The 16,609-nt window shown below is 39.9% G+C and overlaps 1 protein-coding gene across 7 annotated transcripts in view; it reads right to left on the bottom strand.

Annotated features, from left to right (window-relative positions):
• Positions 1-16,609, bottom strand: part of FAR2 (fatty acyl-CoA reductase 2) — a 147,687-nt gene that overhangs the window by 74,803 nt on the left and 56,275 nt on the right. For 6 of the 7 annotated variants that reach the window (XM_054072717.1, XM_054072697.1, XM_054072658.1 and 3 more), the window contains exon 2: positions 3,479-3,713. In XM_054072717.1, coding sequence (XP_053928692.1) covers positions 3,479-3,667 — 189 coding nt within the window. In that variant the 5' untranslated portion in view covers positions 3,668-3,713. Of the gene's footprint in view, positions 1-3,478; positions 3,714-3,938; positions 4,067-16,609 lie in introns of those variants that run through there. The other variant, XM_054072677.1, reaches the window with a different exon arrangement.

The raw sequence follows: 16,609 nt of genomic DNA, 5'->3' as shown, positions 1-16,609 counted from the left end.
GGCTAACAGGGTCTTGCTGTATACTTGCTGATAAATGTAGGCCACTTCACTAGGAAATAGTGAAGAGGCAAAGGTGCCTGGCAATGCTGAACTTGTGCTCAGTTTTCAGCAGTCAGCCCACTCAAAGTATGTAGTTCCAGAAAAAGCTTTGCAGGGAAGAGACAAAAGAGAGAAGGTCTATCTGTACTATCCACTGTAATTTTTGGCAGCATAAGGTAAATACAAAAAAAAGCAGTAGCACTTTACAGTATTTCTGGTTGCACACAGAAATATCTGCTCCCCATTTTCAGCAGCCTCACAGCCTCCCTGTTTTCTCTCTGAATTCTCAGAGACATTAACAAGAGTCCTCTGTTTGACTGATCTTTCTAATTAGGAGCACAGAACAAATAGATCTGAGAAACAACCTGGCAGCAGCGAGCAGACTTGGTTCACTGCACACAGGGCATGGAAAAATCTTTGCTCTCCCCTGGACAAGGCAAAAGCTACAAGCAGTGACTCAGCGTTAGCCCAGTAACTGCTCTCCAGGGAATCCGAGACAGTCCCTCCAAGCATTCCTGCCTATTTCTGCACACAGAGGGAACAAACAAGAAAAAATACTTGAAACAATTTCCTACCTCTGATAAATCTATACCTCCTACCACCTAACGAACAAAACAGCACTGTCAGGCTTTGCCCTGTGACCCACATCTATGGTGAAGCTGATACTGAAATGTGTTTTTTCTGTGTAACAGCTGCTCTCTGTGCCATGCAGACATGGCATTTCATTAAGCACAGGGTAATAGCTTGATTCCCTTAGGGACTCACTGCTGGAAAATAGAACATCTCCTTTCATAAATAGGCAAGGTCATCACGCATCATACATTCCTCAATGCTCATTTTGGAGTTGATGCTGACATAATTGAGTATCTGTTCATTATATGTTTCATATTAATGCAATAATTCATCTTTATGTAAAACTAATTTTACAAGCTCTGAGGAAAACCAGTATTGTATTACATTTCAATACCATCTGTTTAGCTAATCCAGAATACAATGGAAGTATTCTGATTTATGCCCAAATTATTTTTTACATATTACTCTCCATGTTGAACTCAGAACTTCAAAAAATCCATGCAATAAACATTTGAAAAGCACAAACTATTTTGCCTTTCACACCGCATCACCCTTCTGTAGCTTAGTCACCTTCCAGCATATCCCCATGTACACACTGTGAACAAAACAATTGACAAATGTGACACCTCGAAGTTAGGAAAAAAGATATAAAGGACAAAAATTTCAGACATATATGAAGAGAGATCAAAAATGATACACATTTTTTTTCAAAATATTGTTTGTTACTACCAAAAATCATGAGTCCCCAGACGACCTTATCTTAAGAACCTAAGCATTGCAACTAATTCCTGCCAATTTACTTCTCTGCTTTCATCTTATTTTATCCCAAATACTATTTTTATCTATTTGTTTAGAATATTTAGAATCTGGCAACTTGTTTTTTTCTGTCCCTCCTTCCTGGGAAACTTCTCTTCTATATGTGAAAATTAGACATTCCAGAGGATAATACTGGGTTAAGGCATAATATGAAAGAAGAGTTACTTTCAAAGTGAACGTGTGATTCATCAGTAGAGAAAATCACATAGAGTAGAATATGAAATTAGAAATGAAGTACTTTCTCCTAAAATCAGACACAAATACTGCATTGCATTAAATCCAACAGTTTATGGGCAAAAATAATACATACGCAGCAGAGAGCAGGAATTATATATGTGCACATAAGGAAGAGAAGGGATTTTATGCTGAATTTTCCTGTGTGCACTAAAATATATGCATTCTTTATCAGCGATTATGATCAGGGATGTGAAATGCAAATGTTGCTTGAAGACTCGGAATAAGCTTTTGCTGCATTTTTTATTTATTATATGGCTCAGGGCTTTCCTAAACTGGAGGATGCAAACCACAACTGTAAATGAAAGCATAGTATATAGATTGTGAATGACTGATTATATGACTTATAGACATAAAAGGTCTGACAAAAAAAAAAAAAAAGAGACTATACCTGTAACACTTCTTATTTAAAAAAAAAAATGAGAGAATACACTATGATTGCCTTCAAAATAGTTCCCTTCTGAGTTGACGCACTGCTGCATACAATGCTGTCAACATTCAAAGCAACTCCACATAGCAATTTCTGAAAGGCTGTTGAGGATCTGTCATTTTTGCTTTCACATCTTCTACCGACAATAAAAGGGTTCCTTCGAGCACCAACTCAGTGTTTGGGAAAAGGGAGTCAGGTCTGGCAAACAGGGTGGATGCTCAAGCACGGTGATGTTGTTATGAGTAAAAACTGCTTCACAGACAAAGCATTGTGGGTTGGTGCATGTTGACATTTTCGAACTAAGAAACATCTATATTTGAACACACGTCCACTTGCACTGAGTGAAGTGATCAAGTTGAGCCTTGTCTCACTGTGACAGGTTAGAACACACTCCATAACCATTTCTTTGTCTCTCCCCTCCTATGCTTTGCTCCCAAGCCACATGGTTAGTCTCGGGCTTTTTTGTCAGACCTCGTACAGGAAACTTAACTGGAAACAAGCTGCAAAATATTAATGTTTCTTGTCCTATTAATCTGCCATGAAATTAACAGTTACTGGAATTAACAGTTTCACTTCTAGGGAAAAAAATACCCAAAAACTGTCAACATTTTCACATGGAAATAACCTTTGAAGAGTTGGGCTTCTGCCTTAAAGAAATATTTTTTTCTTTATCTTTAAAAGATCAGATTCAAAAAGCCACCTTTTTCCTTGGAGACCTGAATGAAATGTAAGCACACCCCTAGAGGTTTTTCTTTCTTCTCAAGGCTGCAAAAATCTAACTTAGAGACTCACCTCCTTTTTTTGTTCATATGAAAAACATTGAAGCAGGCTGTGAAGGTTCAAGGAGAGGTTATCAAGTCCCATTTGCTGTTGGCACATCTAAAACTGCTGACACATGCTAGGGAAAAAAAGGGTACATCTCGTACAGCTGCAATAATAAAACAGCTGCTAGGGAACCTCACCTAGAGCTACCACCACAACTAAGCACTGCCGGCCAACTGAAGAGATAATGTTTGAATACGAAGTTTTGGAAGTGGAAAAAGGAAAAGAGTTCATGAAAGAAAAATGCTGCTACTCTTGCAACAAGGATATTTGCTAAAGTAACACGCTTTTGAAAAAAATCAGTTCTAACCAAACAGCAATGCAAAAAGGAAGAAAAACAATTGCATCACTACAGTGTAAAACGCTGCATGCTTATTAAATCAGACAAATCCAGGTTCATTCACATACAATAAGTTTGTTTCTTTTAGACACGACAAAAAAATACAATGGTTTCAGCCTAAGATGATATTCTGTTATTCATGAATTGAGTATAGCAGAAGTCCTCTGCTTCACCCAGGTAAATGGATTTTGGATTAGACTCCAGAATAAAATACAGGAACTTACCTTGCATTTCAACATGTTGGCCACTCTCTCTTGCATTGATTGTCCAGCCTTTGGCCTGACAAGTATATAAACTGCTTTCACTTCAGGGCTGGAGCGCAGAAGCTTTTCCACCAGTACTTTGCCCATAAAACCTGTAGCTCCTGTGATAAGTACGGTCTTTCCATTGTAATAAGCTGAGACTGAAGACATGATGCTTTCTTGTTCTGTCCTTCCTTTAACTTCCTGCAGAGGGTACCTGAGAAGATGCAGAAATAAAGCTTTAAGGGCTTTTCAGTCAAGATATAGATCAGTTATTTGGGAACTACAGTCCGAGATAACCTTTCCTAGTCAGCTATGGCAGCTCACATTAGTCAACAGCAATTTTAAAGATAATTATTTTAAAAGCTTTTACTATGAAAACAAACCACAAAAATTAAAAAGGTTGATCAGAGAAGCTTAAAACATAAAGCTCTGTCCTCGCCTGCATACTACACCATAGCTGCACCCAGCAGTCACGGTTCAGAACACAGCTTGTGCTATCCAAAACTCCTTGCAGTAGATGCTCATTGCAGTATTGAAGAGCATTTATCTCATTCAGTGTGCCATGAAGATATGCAGTTATCCCTACAAAATAAAGTAGAAATAGCTCTCACAAACACTGTAGGTACAAACACTGTAGTTTCCACTTGAATTCCACCATGCCAAGCAGTTTCATTTCTTGCCAGCCATCACTTTGCTATGTGCTTAGCCTTTTCCTATTGTCGTGCCTTGGAATAAATCCATGAACAAAACTCTTCATCACAGAAGACACAGTGCAATGCCATTGCTCTGTAAGACTGCAATACCATGCTCCGGTGTGTAGGCCATCACTCATTATTGGCTGCTAAGGCAAAAATTCATCCCACTTAACGCTATGGAGCACAGGCGTCACATGCTTCCTCTGGAGCGTTTAGCTTCTTTAACTGCCCTTTGGAGATCCATTGACTCCATAAGAGGACTGAGATGACTAGACTCCCACATGAAGTGTCCCAGTTAAGTATTTTAATTAGGTATAATGTTTTCAAGCCTACACATCCCCAGCCATCCCGATTCAAACTCCAAGTTGATTAAACCACAAACAATGCTGGACGGAATCTTCCTAGAACAGTCCCTCTCTCTATTAGACTACCTGAGGGAAAAAAAACTGTCTCCCAACTTCGAAGTGCTGCAGACCACAGCATGCATAAACCACTTTCACTGCAATGAAGAGGCTCATGAAAAATATAAATGCATGTTTTAGGAAAAAAATACTAAATTTGAAACAAAACCAAACAATAACTCTAGAACACTATCAATCAAGTACTCCAGAACCTGGACAACAATCTTCAGGTACCTCAGAAAAACCTGTCATCTTCCTGCAAAAGCTCCACTCTCTTCTTGCCCATTTCAAGTTTCTCAACGTGACATGAGTCAACTGTATGCTAATAAAATGCAAATATACCAAAAGAGAAATATAGCATTTGCTACATTTTTTGCGGTCTGCAAAGATTCCCTGTTCTCTCTAACCCCTTTGCATTTCTGAAACCCAATAAACCATTCAAGGACAGTGAAGTCACCTAACTTGGAGCAAAAACTGCAAGCATTCATATAAAAGGCTTATATGAGTCACTGGCTTGTAAAAACACAGACGAACAAGTGCAAAGAGTTTAAAGTGCTGCAAGAACCCTGGCTACCTATGATGGTCAGCTAAATTCCCTTCACTGCATGAGACAAATACTGATTGTCCCCCAGCTCATGCCTTCCTCGGGATGGAATGAGGTATCTTATTCCAGAAAACTGACCAATAGCTATGTGAATTAAGACAGACATCACAGACCAATGTTTACAAGGTGTACATTGTTCACTGAAACACTCAGGAATGTGCTCAGCTGAGCTGCAATCCTCAAGGTGTTACCACTCACCCCATTGAAAAGCAGGACACACTCTGTGTTAATGTGCTGTCATTATCTGGATCTACAGCCAATGCATCTACCCGGACCTGACTTTTCATTCCTATCAATCTGCTGGTTTTCACAATCACTGTATTGCTACATGGAAATATTGAATGCATATTTCTAATGGGCTACAGCCCAGACACAGCCCAGCCTGAAGACTCGAGCCCAGGAAAATATTGTTCTTCTTTCCCTGGGCTACCTGGGACTGCAGTACCAAGCATGAAACAAATGAAAATCCCCAAATGTCTTTATCTATAATGAACCATCAGGGGTACCACCCAATTTAGAAAATGGATCAAGTAGAAATACTTCTGAAGGACACTGCTTTAGAAATAAATAGCTGCAGGTTTTCTTGCTTGGTGAATTCAGGTATTAGCCTACTTTCATATATGGCCTAGATCACAATTTAAATGAATGTAACAGGCTCGTCTAGGCCTATTAAAAACCTGTTCTTATCAAGGAGCCATTTGGGAGTTTGAACAACCAGGTTAAAATATTAGATAATTAACTTATTTAGAATAAAATGTTACATCTAGTTCAGATTCAGGAAAACAGTGCTATTAGAAGACACAAACCTGCAGAATCTGGAAGTGTGGGAAAGAGTGTGCACATCCAAAAGTGAATGCCAGTTTAGCCAGATGAAGATGGCAGTGACGAAAAAATTGAAAAAAAATGGTACAGCACATGCCCAGCAAAGCAGAAAAAATGAGATAAATACTTAATCACTCGAAGCCATATGAATTCTACTGAACATAAGGAAACGAAAAGATTAAATGTAAATCGACTTCCAGTCACTGAATACTTGCTTTGAACTGGTATTGAGGAGATCGTATCTACCTAACCTCACCTAATATTCTGCTAGAAAAACGGTACATTTCTAAAGTACTTTGCACCACAGACTTGGAGATTAGCGGTGTTTAAGAGGAATTACTTTCCTTCCCACACTTCAGTAGTACAGAACATTTCCAGCCTGCATTACTAAGCATTAGTCCTTGGTATTATAGTTTTAGACCACCGCAAAAATAACTTAGGGTTTCCGAATGTGGACATCAACTTATTATCTTGTTTCATTTGAATTCTCTATTTTAGTTATCCAAATAAGGCTTCATTTATTTTGGCCAGATGTTACACGTGTAGAATAATTAAAAAAGAAAAAAAAATAAATAAAGAAAAAAAAACCCTTAAAAAAATCACAGTACTTTAAAGTGTCCCTAAAAGTAGCTGTACAGTCACTTCATTAAGCATTTTGGCAAGGGCTAACACACATAACTGACAGTTTTTCCCCATGTAGTCTGAGAACATTTTAAACATTTGTCTTAAAAAAGCCAAGAAAACAACTGCATCTCCCGAACTGTTCTGGTATGATGACACCAAACACAGTCACAGAAAAACTGAACTTCTAAGGCAATCTGCTGCTCCTCTTGATTACTGGCTTAACCTTATAGGGTTAAATGAAAAGTTAAGAAAAAACATGTCCTTTCTATTTTATATAATAAAGCAATCCAAGTCAGGCAGCACAGACTTCACAGGGCCAATTTCAGAGTTGGATCCAGCTGCTCGAGGGCTCACCTCCAACAAAAAGCCTTGAGGAACAAGATGGGTTACACTTATTACAGGATCATATTTATTTCTCCTTGTAGTACTTTTCTTTTCCCTTTCCTAAATTAGCCTAGAATGAAATACAATAATCTTGGAGCAATCTGATACCATGCTAATTATCAGCAATGAAAATCCGTATTTGTTTAATGTGTACAAACAAATTGATGTTTTGAGATCACGACACAAAAGCCACAATATTGCAATCTTCTACGTTCAGACAGATGCCTGAATTTCCATTGTCCAAACAAATTTCTAAAAGGACTTTACTAGGTTACAAATTCAAAAGCAGATTCCAGCTTACATTCAGGATTGCCAAGATGTTTTCCCTTCAACTTTGGCAAGGAATATTGACTTCTTTTATTTTCAGAACCATCTCTGTTTTTTATATTTTTAAGAGTGTGATTTTATAAAAATACAGTTATTTTCCTCTGTTACATTTGATTTTACTTGGCCTTTGTAAGGAAAGTACTAAAGAAGTCCTGGAGTTTTTAAGGAACCAGAGGATATCTCAGGTCAAAAGGTGTGATCCAAGTAATGCATGTTAACCTGACTCTTTGGGTGGCTACTTCGAAATACAAGGGACTACATGCATTCCTTTTTGACTTTTTACACTCAGTCAAAGGAAGAAAAAGTTACTTCCTGTAGAGGCTTATAATTGGCTTTTCATTTTAAGGAATAAATAGTCAATACTGGGCAGTAACTATTTCCCAGTCAATTAAGCTGCAAGAGATTAAGCACCTGGTAAGAGAAAACTATTTGAAGTCTGAATCATAGTCAGCAGCTGCAGTGAGTTGACCCTTATTGAGGTGAAGAACAAAGACTGTTTCAGAGCTTGGAGTTCCTGTCTCTTCTAACTGACTAAGGGTGAGAAGGCCACTGAATGGTTGAGAAAAGCCCATACATGGGTTTCCTAAAGTGCAGCTCAGATGATTAATTACAGGGGACTTTGATGGTTTACGTACTAATCAGAGCAGGAAAGTGATCACTGATGCCATCTGAACTACTGAACAGAGCATCTTTGCAGCAGTATACATTTCACTGATGCTGACTCATCTCCAATCGTAGTGTGAAATAAACACCTTCTGGACAGCCAGCCAGGGATCACACTGAGCATCTCTGCAGGCACAAGTACATAAGCTGCTTTAAGGTTAAAGCTCTGTTCCTGATGCCTGTAACAGTCTTCTCTGGATCAGTTATGAAGGATGACCTACAGTGCTCCATTACAAACAAAGCCACCAACCTAATATTTTGCTCCTGCAAAATAAAACCTTCATATTCCTGACAGAAGAGTAAAGCAGACCATTCCCCTCAAAAAGAGCTGATACAATTGGACTCATATTTAATAAAACAACTGATACACTGTCCTCATCTTCCTCATACTTCAATATGCCACATCTGCATTCACCTTACAATGGTGCAATGCTGACAGACCGCTATTAGAGCCACAGCAATGGGAAGGGAAACGCATATCTCAACCTCATTGGCAACTGCTACTGCTGCTGCCCAGAGCAGGTCCATGGCTGCAGGAAGATAAACAAGATGGCAAAATGCTCCACAAGCAATGAAGGATGGGTACACTGGAGCAGGTTAATAAGTGGCCAAGAAGGTCAGTAGCATCTTGGCCTGTATAAGAAACAGTGTGGCCAGCAGGACCAGGGAGTGATTCTGCCCCTGCACTCAGCACTGGTGAGACTACATCTCAAATACTGTGTTCAGTCTTGGGCCCCTCACTACAAGAAAGACGTTGATGTCCTGGAGCGTGTCCAGAGAAGGGCAACGAAGCTGGGCAAGGGGCTGGGGAACAAGTCTTATGAGAAGCAGCTAAAAGAACTGAGGCTGTTTTGCCTGAAGAAAAGGAAGATGAGGGAAGACCTTATTACTGTCTACAACTGGCTGAAAGGAAGTTGTAGAGAGGTGGGTTTTGGGCTCTTCTCCCAAGTGACAGGGGATAGGACAAGAGGGAATGGCCTTAAGCTGCACCAAGGCAGGTTCAGATTTGACATTAGGAAAAATTTCTTCACAGAAAGGGTTATCAAGCACTGAAAAGGCTGCCCAGGGAGGTGGTTGAGTCACCGTCCCTGGAGATGCTTAAAAGACAGGCAGATGAGGCACTTACGGACATTACTTAGTTGTGGACAGGTATGGTTGGGCTTGATGGTCTCAAAAGTCTTTTCCAACATAGTGATTTTATGATTCTGATTTCACTATGGCTCGGCCCACTATGAAGATTTTCATGCTCTACTCAACTAGGACAGCTGCCATTTCAGAAGCTTATCTGTTGAGATATTTGCCTTTTCAACTCAACAGCACAAACAGTAAAAAAAAAACCAAAACCCAAGAAAAATGTTTTGTGCAAGACCAAAGGATTGTATGCCTGTAAATAGACATCTAGATTCACAAATGGCATCTCCGGTATATCTTTCTACTTAGTCTGTTTTTGATGAGTTTTCTTACATCTGGTGCATTTTCACAATTTACCCTGGGATACAATTTTTGCAAACAAGAGGGTCAGACTCTTCACATTAGTCTTTTAGACATCATATTAAATGTAATGAACTAGCTTCGACTAAATTTGCAATTAATGTAATGTTATTCATATAACATTTTGGAAACAAAGCTACAGACAGCAAGAGTCCTTTAAGATAAAATAATTTTGGCCACCTGCCAAATACAGATTTTTAATCTCGGGTGCAAATATCCAATTGTACATAAGACAATTTTCTTTAATCAGAATTCAGGAGGAGTCATAACAAACCTGGGACATGCAGAAAAAAGAAAAATTCCTCTGTCACTTCAGAGAACTTGTATGGCTCAGGTCAGAAGCAGCAATATGAAGTGGTCACAGAATATTTCAAAATTGTCAGTTTGCGTCCTCGATCTATTAATTATTTTATGACTTTGAAATGGACTGAAGGCTGGAGATGCCTTAACAATGTACCTTCATATAATTCCACCCCTTTACCAGGATGCGTGACTGACATTCTACAAACTATGCACATAGTTACAATACACAAAAGCAATTCTTTCCAATATGTGTTCTTTGCCTGCAAGCATTTGTATATAGTTTCTTGTAAATTAATCATGAGCAAGTAAATAATCCCACCACTATGATTGTGTTGCTCTTAACAACATGATCTTTTCGCTTTGCTGACCAGTAGAGGTAGATACTTGAACAACAAGCCATTCTCCTCCAATTTTAATGCATATACAGCAATTGTATGGTTTGAAGCAAATCAGTATAATCCAAGGAAGGAATGTACATGCATGAGGAAGCAGGAATAGTGTTAAAAACTCAACACCTGCACACCACCTCCTGTGGAGCAAAGTCCAGCCTGAAGCAAGGCAACTTGCCAACCTTCTGATTCCTGGAGCAACAGAATGCTCCATTCCATGCTTAAAGTATAAAAATTAAAAAGTTAAAGGAAAATGCAGTAAGCATCTACATGTTTCAGTTATGTGCTGGCACTAGAAACACGAGACATAACAGCGCCTTTCAATTCACAGTGAAATCTCAGGTGTATGCAGGTGCATTAGTTGTGCATGCTCTGTCATTTGAGATGCTTTATGTGGATGTCAAGGTTTCGTTGAGCACCAGGCTCTGCTTCAGAGATTTCAAAGATTATTTTCAGCCCCAGGACATCTGGAAGTAATAGAGCATGCTGTAGCCTTAAGAGTCACAGAGCAGAGTCTCACACCATGCATGCCTAGCAATAGCTGAATTAGTGACTTGGCTTTCATCTCAGTAACTTAACTCTTGGCTTCTCAGCAACATTGGGAGGAAACTTATGTCACTCAGCTCCATTGATTTTTATTTACTGCTCTGAACGCACAATCAATGTAGTTCCCCTGCAATGACCAATGTTTCAACTGGGATTAACATGAATTAGCTTAGATTTGAGCCTTTATATTTAAAATATGGTCTGCATTTTCAGTAATAAATAACAGTGGCTCAGAACAGAAAAGGGCTGTAGTTCAATGCTGCACAGCATTTTTGATAAATGAACAAGCAGATAGTACCAAAAAAGGATGCTCTGAAGTTATGCAATATATTATCAAAGGTCTTTAGGCACATAAAGATTTGTGTAGTACACAATATTTGGAAAGAGGTAGGGAAGATTTTGCTGATAGCAGAAAGTGAAGCAAAGAGGATGTTAAAATGGCTGATCTAGGGACGGATTAAAAGATCCTTATGGTTTGCTAAATGTCCACAGTTATTTAATAACACTAACAAACTAACAACAATAAAAAACTGGCAAAGATAACCCTTCTCACACTTAGCTACAGAAATAAAAAGAAGGTCATAACCCATCCTTTGTACAAGCATTATAGATCCTAATACAGCTCAAAGAAATAAAATCCTGTGATTCAAAGATGGGCACATTTATAGCGAGACTAAATTCCTGATGATAATCCTCTTTACGAAAGAGATTTAGCTCCAGGCAATTCACACCAAATATAAATGTTGTTGCAAGCAGCCTGAAGGTTAAATCACTTTCCTCCAGCTAATATAGTTCAAATAATTCTTTGTTTGCCAACAGTACTGACTCAGTTCCATAACAGCATACACAAGTAACAACAAGCAAAACTCTCATTACTCCTGGAAACCCTTCATGACTTGAAAAATGACACCAGTTTTGCAAACCATTTCAATTTATTACAGTTAAACCTAAAAAGACAGTGCAATGTGACAGCATAGTTAAAAGCTAGACACAACAAGCAGCATGCACAGCCGGATCCTGTGAACTGCTCAATGTTACATGACATGCCTGAAAGCTCTCGGTCCTTTGGAAACCAAGAAGTTTCTGGGCCACAAAACAAGACCCAGATACACGGGAAAAACTTGAATTTAAATATTTGGTCATTGATTAGGCATAACCTGTACAACTTCACTGATCATCTGACTCTCCAAAGTAGTCCAAACTGTTCAACCACTGTTAAGAATTAGGGGAGAATGAATGTAGCACAAGGGTCAGTGATGTAACACAACCTAGGAGGAGCCTCTTGATTTTTTAGTGAAACTTGTCAGCCTCTCTCAGTCTCACTATGTTCTCCCTAAAATTGATGAAAACAAGCCTATAAGCATTTTAGAGCTGAGATGGGGCAACTGTGCTAAGAACATATCTATATGTGGGATTTTAAAGAACAAGTATTCCTTAGTAGCTCAAATATGGATGTATTCTGCTTCATCCCTATTTAATTAGCTAACTGATAAGAAGAGCAGGTCCCGGAGGCATCAAAGGAGCAGCTTCTGCAGGCTCGTTCCAGTATCTCACAGGACAGCATCTGTACCCACTGTTTTTTTTTTTTCAGCACTCTCTTGGAGGCAGTTGTTGCAAGGACATTGAACAGGTTACAGATCAAAGCTTAGGTGCTGTGCATAGATGAGGATGAGAAAAGAGTTTCTGCTCTGCCTCAGCATAATTAAATGCAGACATCTTACATCAGAGCATTTCTGGAGGCAATCCTTTCTCTTCTTCATCCAGTTCACTCTTCACAGCCATTATCACCTTGCTCTTTCTTCTTTAGTTGTGACTAGAATTTCTACAACCAGCAGTCCTCTCCCAAACTTCTAAAATAATACCCTTGCCATATCCATTGCACACCAATCACAGTGCATCTTAGCACTGTAAAAGGGAGGTCTCTTGGTGCTTAAGCCAAAGATCTATGAATCCTTCTATGGTATCAGGGTGGTCTGTCACAGTTATTCTCTTTTAAAGATCTCGATTGATAACTTCATAATATCATTCAGCATGTCTTAGCACAGTTAAGAAGGTTCTCTGTCCTCTTCCATCAAGCCAATAATAGTGGCTCTATCATTTATGGCATCTGTGGGAAGAAATAAACCAAGCTGGGCAGAAGTGTTGATCTGCTTGAGGGAAGAAAGGCTCTGCAGAGGAATCTGAACAGCCTGGATCGATGGGCCAAGCCCAACTGTATGAGGTTTAACAGGGCCAAGTACCAGGTCCTGCATTTTGATTCACAACAACACCGTGCAATGCTACACGCCTGGGGAAAAGTGAGTGGAAAGCTACCCAACAGAAAAGGACCTGGGGGTGTCAGTACGAGACAGCAGTGTGCTCAGATGGGCAAGGCAGCTAATAGCATCCTGGCTTGCATCAAAAATGGTGTGGCTAGCAGGGCTAGCAGGGAAGTGATCATCCCCCTGTCCTCAGCACTGGTGAGGCTGCACCTCGAATACTGCATTCAGTTTGGGGCCCTTCACTACAAGAAAGACATTAAGGTGCCAGAGCATGTCCAGAGGAGAGCAATGGAGCTGACAAAGGGTCTAGAGAAAAAGTCTTGTGAGGAGCAGCTGGGCTGTTTAGTCTGAAGAAAATGAGGCTGTCGGGAGACCTTATTGCCCTCTGCAACCATCTGAAAGGAAGATGTAGCATAGTGAGTGTCGGCCTCTTCTGCCAAGTAACAAGGGATAGGACAAGAGGAAGTGGCCTCAAGCTGCACTAGGGAAGGTTTAGATTGGATATTAGGAAATATTTCTTCAACAGGAGAGTTATCAAAAACTGGAGGAGGCTTCCCAGAGAAGTGGTTAAGTCACCATGGGGCTGACTGCAGAGGTGGTACTTAGGGACATGGTTTAGTGGTGGACTTGGCAGTGTTAGGTCAACAGTTGGACTCGATCTTAAAAGGTCTTTTCCAATCTATGTTTGATCCAGTTTAAGAATACCTGCATACAGCTTGAGGGTAACAAGAGTCTGAAGCGTTGTGGCATTATTTTCAATCCCCACTTTTGGAACAGCCTAACCAGCACAGCTGTTTTGAAGGCCAGAAGCAGCAGGACTGCTACCTCCCCATTGATTTCCACATTCCCGAAGTCACAGAAAATCATCCTTTAGTGGCTCCAAAAGAAAATGGGTAAATGAATTCGAAAGCATTTAAAAACTGCCTGAATTTCTGTAACAAATTAAAACAAGCAGTGATTGATAGTAGCAACGCAAATATTCATGTGATTACAGCAGCCATGTTCTTCACAAAGGCGCTCTCACAACATAAAGATTGGTCTTCTCTCAAGATTTTGAGTCAGCAGCAACATTTATCCATGTAGAGCATTATCTAGTAAGTAAATTTGTCATGCAATGATGGAGAGACTACCTTCCTGAGGGATTCCTCCTTTACTTCTAATTCTCCTTCTTCTACTGTAACTCCATCCAGTTCTCTTGCCAGCTAAATAGGTAGGCACAAAGCTTAAAGGTCTTAGAAAGATAGCTGTAGGGATTGAAATGTACACACATTTACCCTCTCCAGTTTCTGATGAGCTCAGAGTTCCCCATTCAATCTGTCTGGATTCCCCAAAACATACAGGCCTTTACTGAAGAAGTCTTCTTTAGTAATGTGCACGTGTGTCCTTGTTTATGTACACATGCATAGAAAACCATCTTTAGGTTGTAGACACAACTATCTCTTAACAGACTTTTTTCCTTGAATCGCAACCTGTCATGGCCCAGATCTACGAGCCACACACTTGTGTCTGGGCTTCTTTTGACCTGCACAGTCGAAGAAGGTGGTTCAATTATCTGTGCAGCGATATGGAGGCTGACAAGGTCACTCTCAGGGTGAAAATCAAGAGCAAAATTTAGACTGGCTTTGACCAAAACAAACAGACCAAAAACTCGAGTGCACAGCCAAGGTATGGGGGTGCAACTTCCCAAAGCTGCAGAAAACAGATGTCAGTCTGTTCAGATCACAATCTCATCCCTGAACACAGCCAAGGTCACTTGGATTTGATCTGACACACACCGATGCCAGTCAAGAAAACACAGTAAGGTAGATGAGAGAGAGAGCTGGGAGGAAGGAGAGAGAGAAAGAAAAAAGAAAGAGCCGCCACATCATCGGGCAGCAGCAGTTCCTCGGGAACACATGGTCATTGCATCAGTAGCTTCTTCCAGGCTGGATGGTCAAGCTGGTCCCATTGAAGTGATGGGCACATGCGTCCCATGTGGCTCCTTGCAAGTTCTTTTATAAGGGGTGACCAAGGTCACAACTGTCTTTTACATGGTAGCGGCTACAGAATACCTCGTATTGTTAACTTTTACAAGCTGTAACAGAATAAATATTCCTTTTCCTCCAAACCCCCATGATGTCTAAATTTTCTAATACCTTTCCTGTAAGACAGAGGAAACTGTTTATCAACTGCGAAGCTCTGGACGTTGCCAGTGAAATCTCTTGATGAGCTCAAACAATACAGTAACATGGTGTATGCTGCTTAACAGAAAATGTGGTGACTATACTAGGAAGTCTAGCAGTCATGTGACACAAGCTAAAATGAAATTTCCCACTTTAGATCTCAGATCTAGCAAAGTGGAAAAAAATACCTGCTGTGTTTCAACACAGATTTAAGGTTAACTAAATAACTGTAATTATTTTTCTTTCCAATAGAAAGCTAAGATCAGCAGTCTGACCATTTTAATATTCAGATTTTATTAAGAAGTGCAGCCTAGAACCCTACTCTTGCCTTGGCTGGGGTTGAAAGACAAAAATGATTGGAATATTTCCCACCAAAAGAAATCTTCTTAAAAGTAAGACCAGTTTGAAGTAAGAGTCTATACTATCAATTTCATAACAAAGCATATATAAATACAAATATATGATTCCAAACCCAAATATTTAAGATACCATCGAGTCATCTTTTTATAATGAAGCTTTAAAGAGAGCATAAACACTACAGTTTTGCCTTTTACTTTACCACTGCATGAAAACTCAGACAGGCTAAATAAAAACAAAATTTATGTGGGTTTTTTTTTTTTCATTACTCCCACAGTTCTCTATTGTTCATGTTTAGATCATTTGATGGTACCTGGCAATCCATTAGACAACAGCAGCAGTCTCATTTGTCCAGCTACTGAAATAGGACACCAGCTATCCAGGCTTCCACTATGCAAAATTCTCCTGTCAAGTGAGGTTCTCAGCAGGTAAAGCAGGATCAAGCCCTCCAGGAGCAGGGAAGAAATGCAACCAAAGTATATTTTGTTCCAGAAAGTCCACAGGGAATTTTATGCTGCTTAGTGCATGCTGCTAGCTGGATGACTCTACAACAAGCCAGAAAAACAGCATCAGTGACCAGCTCTCCAATAATTCCCTGCATCCCCTGTTTTGTTGAAGACAATTCTGGCACTACCTGAATTAGAACTGCGACACACTGACACATTTGCTGCCAGAGTCCTTGGCACTTAAAAAAATGACAGGCAGCATAAGGGGGTGTACTAAGGCAGCTACAGGAGCAGAGCTGCAGCTGTTCCACAGTTTGGCAGGTTTCTGCCATGTCATGACTCTCGCTCTGCAAATGTGGTCCACTGACAATCATCTCATTCTGACTTTGGAAATGCAGAAAACCACAGAAAGGAGAAACTAGCAAGCCATTTCCCTCTACAAAACCCACACACGGAGCATTGGGAGGACGGCAATGGAGACACTGGTATTGAGACTACTTCTGAAGGTGAGGAAACACAACAGCAAAAACATATACGCTTTCTATATATAATATAGAAAAAGCATAAAGCATCCTGGTTCCTAAGAAAGAAATCAGTGAGACAGAAGGCATTTTAGAGGGAGTAAGCCTTGTTTC

Source organism: Cuculus canorus, chromosome 1 (assembly GCF_017976375.1).
Source record: "Cuculus canorus isolate bCucCan1 chromosome 1, bCucCan1.pri, whole genome shotgun sequence".
NCBI classification, from domain to species: domain Eukaryota; kingdom Metazoa; phylum Chordata; class Aves; order Cuculiformes; family Cuculidae; genus Cuculus; species Cuculus canorus.
Note: the sequence above shows the minus strand (reverse complement) of the source record. Positions and strands in the feature narration are given on the sequence as shown.